Consider the following 6,008-nt stretch of genomic DNA (forward strand, 5'->3'; position numbering starts at 1 on the left):
TGGATACAAAAGCATTGTATTGGAAATAGACTCATAATTATTGAGTAAATGGATCAATAATACAATAAGCCTTCCTAGGAAATGTCAGCAATCAGTCCAACAAATTCAACAAATAAGAAGAAAAATGGAACACTTTCAATGCAAGCATGTCTATAGAGGAGCAAATGGTACGGCAGACTTGTTACCAAATGGAGTCATAATCTGGATATCTTACAACACTTCTATACTGCACAACATTTAATTGGATCAATTAGAGGAAGCTACATATTGGAAAAGATGGGAATACAAAATTTCAGAAGAAGAAAAATAAAGATGATCAAACAACCACCTTAGCATGTTTACAAGGCAGCAAATGATTGGATTTATGCAAATGACACTTAAACTTATTCATTGACTAGGAATAGTTAGGTGAATAGTTTTTTCTTGTTTATCTTTTCTTGTAAAGGGAGAGTCTCCCTAATTCATGTATTCTTAGAAAAATGTATTAAGAGAGGAGTCCTCTCTAGGTATTTTTAGTTCTATAGAGTGCATCTTATTGTATAAGGTTGAATTGACTAACCTTAGTAGGTAAGTCAATTCTATACCTACCAAATGATAGAAGGTAAGGTTTATGTCCCCCTTCATGTAATCTTCGATTTTATGAATGATAAGGCCTGGGGGTGTTGCTTAGCCTCTGACCCATCACAAAGTCGTTCAATGCACAAAAAAAATACTCCTAAGCCTAGTAAAACTCTCACTATCTCACGTCAATGTCTCAACACACGTTCAATCTCTCTTCTTTTTAACATTCTCTCTGCCAAGTAACGTTCAAGAACAGAAGATAAACCATAGTTCTTCACACTTGAAAAACTCCATTACGAAAATTTTAAACAAACAACTAATAAAAAGCGTTAGGCAAATGGAGGAGATTTTCCGTCAAAAGTTTTGTGTTGAAACTTTTATTTGGACGTGAGATTTGGAGCGAAACTTCAAGGTTTGAATGACATAGAAGGTAAGGGTTCTCTTCTCTCTTCGTCCCTTTCCCAAGAGACCACTAAGTTTCAAACTAATCTATTCTAAAAACTATGGTTGAATCCTGTTGCATGTCTCTGTCACTAGCTCCCATTGATTCGTAGGTTGGGTATGTTTACTTGTAGAAATTAGGCGTGTGTTGTGTATTCGTGATGAATAAGTTCATGAATGTGTGTTTGAAATAGTATAAATGAAAACATATGTGATCCGAAACTATGTTACTTGTGTGCAATGTGAACAATGACTATGTGCCTAGGGTTAAAGGCTCTAAAATGTGATGTTAGTTCTTTGTATTTCATGTACACATGTTTATGTAAATTGTGATGTTCATAAGTGATGTAAAGATGCCGATTTGAGTGCAATTCTTTATCCAATGAAATCTTGAAAGTGCACCTAAAGAACTCAGTTAAAACTACTTAAAACGTCTAAATATTTAATGTTAAAGAAGTGAGAAAATAGGCTACAAAAATTTCCAGTGTCTTGTTAATGAGTTTCAGCCATGTTTAGGGGATTTTCATGCTATGAAAAAAATGAATTAAAATATATGAGATCACTGGGGATTGAACCCGTGACCTCCCCCATATTAAAAATCAATGAAATAAGGTGATAAAAAGGGAATGTGTCATGTGGGATTCAAACATATGACCTCTTCTGGAAAATGAATTATGAAAATAATGAATAAGAGGAGTGGGATTCGAACCTACAAACTCTCAGTCAACATAAGAAAATTAAAGGGAAAATAAAGGGTGAGGCGCGTGGGAATCGAACCCACGACCTGTAGGCAAAACAAATTCGAATTAAGAAGAAGAAATTATAGTGGGGTTGTGGGGGTTCGAACCCACAAACCACTCGGCCAAAGGAGAGAAATTAAAAGAATTGAAAACTAAAAGTAAATGAAGTTGTGGGGGTTCGATCTTGGGTCTCCAAGCCGCATGGATCAAATAAAAATGAATAATAATATGTAAGTGTCATCCAAGGGATTCGAAATTGGGTTACCTTGCCCAAATTTCGTATTGATACATAAGCCATACGTGAATTAAATATTCAAGAATAATGCTGCCTACTTAGATGTATAGACCCATAACTGTAACATACGTTAAAAAATAAGTGAACCTAAGATATATGTAATCAAATGATATAACCCTAGAAGCGTTAAGTAAGAGTGTAAGACACACTATATGTCCAAGTGCATTGGCACATGATGAAATGAACAAGAAAATGATGATATCAACATTTAAATGATGAAATGAACAATGAAATAATGAAATCCTAGAAGGGTTAAGTAAGAGTGTGAAACACACAAAATGATCAAGTGCATTGGCATATCATGAAATGAATATTCACGCAAAAAGAGTGAGTAATTATGAAGAGAAAATGTGCTAATGTTAATGAATGCGGTGACAACATAATATGAGGCTAATATAAAAGATGAGAGCAATCTCAAATGAGCCTAAGTAAATGTTACCAAAATGTACTCACCTATCAGAGTGTAAAGTTAATGAAGAGACTAGTCTATATGAACACTCTATTCAAGTATTGATATAAACACACAATGAAGAGACCAGTCTGTATGAACACTCTAATCAAAGTATTGAGATTAACACACTTAGTACTAATGATGAGATGAGAAATAATCTAATGAGCTATGATGTCCTCATACTAGAAGTCAGCTTCAATGACATATGAGTTGAATGTATTGGAACTTTATACTGAGCACCGATACACTAGCTATGTGTGGTGATGCCTTTCTTTTAGGAACGGCGGAGGTTCACGTAACTGTCATGAGATGATACTGTCTGGCATGCCGGGTATGGGTCTCCTTATATCTCCTAGTCTTCGAACCTATACTGCCAATATAGGGATCTGGCGGGGTTCAATCCGCATGTACGCTAGCATATTTTAGGTCACTTTGGCCGGTGATTGCACCTGTTTTCGGTGTGGAGGAGACACTGGATTTCATGATACTCACATGATCTATGTCTGTTAAAGTTAAAGTTCCCCATGAATGAATGAGGTCAACCTCAAATGATTCACAAAATGAAACGAATGATACAAAAGTTGTTAGGATAGGATATTCAAGAGGTGAGGTAGACTCAAGTAATGACACTAGGTCATTTTTTATCATTGCACAACGAACCCGATGAAATTCTTAAACTACATCCTAGGTATAGCTGGTGTTCACACTAGCCTATGAATTAAATGAAATGAAGTACGTATGAATGAATGAAGCAGATTCTGTGTTTGCTAAAGAAGGCTTTCTACTAGAGGTACCATATGTTGAGCCCTCATTTTTGGGAAAGTCTTGATATCAAGTTCATGATTCCAAGGTCTCATGGCATATAAACGAATGATATGAAAGATGTTATGTACTATATGCAATATGTTATGTGCTATATGTAAGATGTTATGTGTTGTGTTCAATATGATAAGTATGATGATGCATGTTACTCTCGTGGCTTGACTTTCCTAATCAAAATTTTGGAAGTCCACTAACTTTCCTAATTCAAATTTTGCAAGTCCACTGACTTAACTTTCCATAAATCATGTTGTTAGGAAAGAGTCATTCTTACTCGAGCATTTTCTTGGTGTGTACTTCCATAAACCCATACCTAGTACAAGTTGTACTAATCTCATACATTTATACAATTTTAGGTGCAGGTGCAGGTGGACGTTATAGCTTACAGGTTAACGTTGCAACTATCTAGACATGGAGCTTTTATTCGGAATAGGTAGGCCTTCATGCTTTCGATGATGCCTACCGTTATTATCTGTATTAAATGTAGAATATATCTAGTTGAGCATGTTCCACTAACGTTTCTTTGCACTTCTGTTCATACTTTGAATTGGTGTCATTTTGGCAAAAATAAGTTAATGAAATGATTAACTATTTGTTTTATTTAATTATATCTATATTAGATTGTTGATTTTTGAACGCCTGATGTTAAATAGTATGTAAACATCTATGTTAAGAAAACAAAAATTTCTAATTTTCCGCTAAAATTAACCTAGATGAAGTAAGTATGACGTATGTAGGCTTGTCTGCAACCTCAGAGAGGTCAAAGACGCTTGTCTCGCCTGGGGTCTAGACTCCAGTCGTGACAATGTTGGTATCAGAGCGCTAGGTGAAATTCCAAAAATAATAAGTTCACACCAACCATATTGAGTAGTTTCTAAGTAATGGTGGTGAAGTGCACCATTATCCTGGATTAGAGACTGTATGTTGCGTAGGAAAATTTCCCTTCTTCTGATCTTATCGTGTCTTCCCTAATGTCTGGTTTTTTTGGTGTTATGAGATTTTATAACATCAATGCTTTTTGTTTTTAGAGAATGAATACTAGGAGAACCATTGGTTAGAGCAGAGGAGGAGCAGATGCTGAGGACAATCAGGTTCCACCCCAGGTTCTAGCTGAAGGAGTACTTGGGATGCAGTTAACCCAGCTGGGTTGACTGATGTGGAGGTGCGGGCATCTCTGGCTAATATGGAACATGCCATCACCATGAAGGACTAGTCAATGACTTACCCGGTCAACAACCAAAATATACAATTGTAGAACCCACCGGTTCGCAACATGGCTAATAGGCTGAGAGACTTCACGAGGATGAATCCTCCTATATTCACAGGGTCTAAGAATGCAGAGGATCCTCAGGAGTTTGTGGATGAGGTACATAAAATTTTGGTGGCTATGGGGGCCACAGATACTGAGAAAGCAGAGTTGGCTTCCTAACAACTCAATGATGTAACACAGACTTGGAGCAAGATATGGAAGGATAGCCGAGCTTTGGGCAGAGTTTCGGTCACTTGCGAGATGTTGATGACAAAATTCTTGGAGAGTTTTTTTCCCAAGGAGATGAGGGAGCCATAGGTTGAGGAGTTAATCAACCTTAAGCAGGGATAAATGATAGTCAGAGAGTATTCCCTGAAGTTTATTAAACTATCCAGGTACGCTACTTTCCGTTGTATCTAACAACAAGGATGAGATGGGTACTGAAGTTTGTCAAACTATCCATGTATGTTACTTTACTTGTATCTAACAGTAGGGATGAGAAGAGCAGGTTCCTCATAAGAAATAACGGAAATCTTGAGATAAAGTGTCGGACTGCAATGCTCCATGATAACATGGACCTCTCCAGGTTGATGGTGCATGTCCAGCAAGTAGAGGATAGCAGCAAGAAGAGGGTCATTCTTTATTCTAAGAGGCCTAAGCCTCAAGATCAGGAAGGTCCCAACTATGGAGGCCACAAAAAAAATTTTGGCGTTCGTGAGCAGCCCAGGTTCAAAAAGAGGCAACAGAGTTCTGGGAACTCTAATTTTCAGATGAGTACAAAACCTAGAGAGGGAAGGCCTGAGCCCAAGAAGAGCAATGGAGGTGAGATGCAGCATCCCATAGAGGAATGTAATAAGTGTGGTCGTGCTTACAGTGTAGAGTGTAGATAGGGCACTTATGCCTACTGCGGTTGCTGTAAGAGTGGGCACATGGTTAGAGACTACCAACAGAACAGAGGTCAGGTTGGAGGTAATGCTCAGCCTAGGCCTAATCCAGAGGGTGCAGCAGCATCAAAGCCTCCTAATAGGAATAGGTTCTATGCCCTGAAGGACGGGGAGGAGTAGAAGAAGTCCACTGTTGTGGTCACAGGGATGCTGTAAGTATTCTTAACATCTGTTTATGCTTTACTTGATCCACGGTCTACACTTCCCTTTGTAACTCCTTTGCTTTCTCTCATTATTGAGATATCACCTAAAGTTCTGCATGATCCTTAGTGGTTAGTACATCGTTAGGAGAAAATGTAAGAACTGATAGGGTATACAATGATTACCTAATAGTTGTTAGTGGTATGACTATGTGTGCATACTTGATTGAGTTACCCATGCATGATTTTGATGTTATTCTTGGGGTTGACTGACTTCATAGTTGTTATGCTTGCCTAGATTGTCGTAGTAAGGTTGTGAGATTTTGTTTTCCTAATGAAGAAGAGCTAGTCTGGGAGGGGTACAACTC

At 37.7% G+C, this 6,008-nt stretch overlaps 1 protein-coding gene across 1 annotated transcript; it reads left to right on the forward strand.

Moving 5' to 3' along the window:
- The first annotated feature begins 4,580 nt into the window (after positions 1 to 4,580).
- LOC138342037 (uncharacterized) lies at positions 4,581 to 5,620 on the forward strand. The gene is made up of 3 exons (XM_069294219.1): positions 4,581 to 4,673; positions 4,952 to 5,431; positions 5,477 to 5,620. Exons 1-3 carry the CDS (start codon positions 4,581 to 4,583, stop codon positions 5,618 to 5,620), a joined length of 717 nt encoding a protein of 238 aa, XP_069150320.1.
- The last annotated feature ends 388 nt before the right edge of the window (positions 5,621 to 6,008 follow it).

This window comes from Solanum lycopersicum, chromosome 2 (assembly GCF_036512215.1).
Source record: "Solanum lycopersicum chromosome 2, SLM_r2.1".
Classification (NCBI taxonomy): Eukaryota; Viridiplantae; Streptophyta; class Magnoliopsida; order Solanales; family Solanaceae; genus Solanum; species Solanum lycopersicum.

What these genes read in the sequence shown, in the direction of transcription:
- LOC138342037 (XM_069294219.1), top strand. Translation starts at nt 4,581, where the DNA reads ATGGCTAATAGGCTGAGAGACTTCACGAGGATGAATCCTCCTATATTC. An exon ending in CTCAGGAGTTTGTGGATGAG is followed by an intron (nt 4,674 to 4,951) that starts GTACATAAAATT and finishes TAAACTATCCAG; the next exon opens with GTACGCTACTTTCCGTTGTA. An exon ending in AGTGTGGTCGTGCTTACAGT is followed by an intron (nt 5,432 to 5,476) that starts GTAGAGTGTAGA and finishes GGTTGCTGTAAG; the next exon opens with AGTGGGCACATGGTTAGAGA.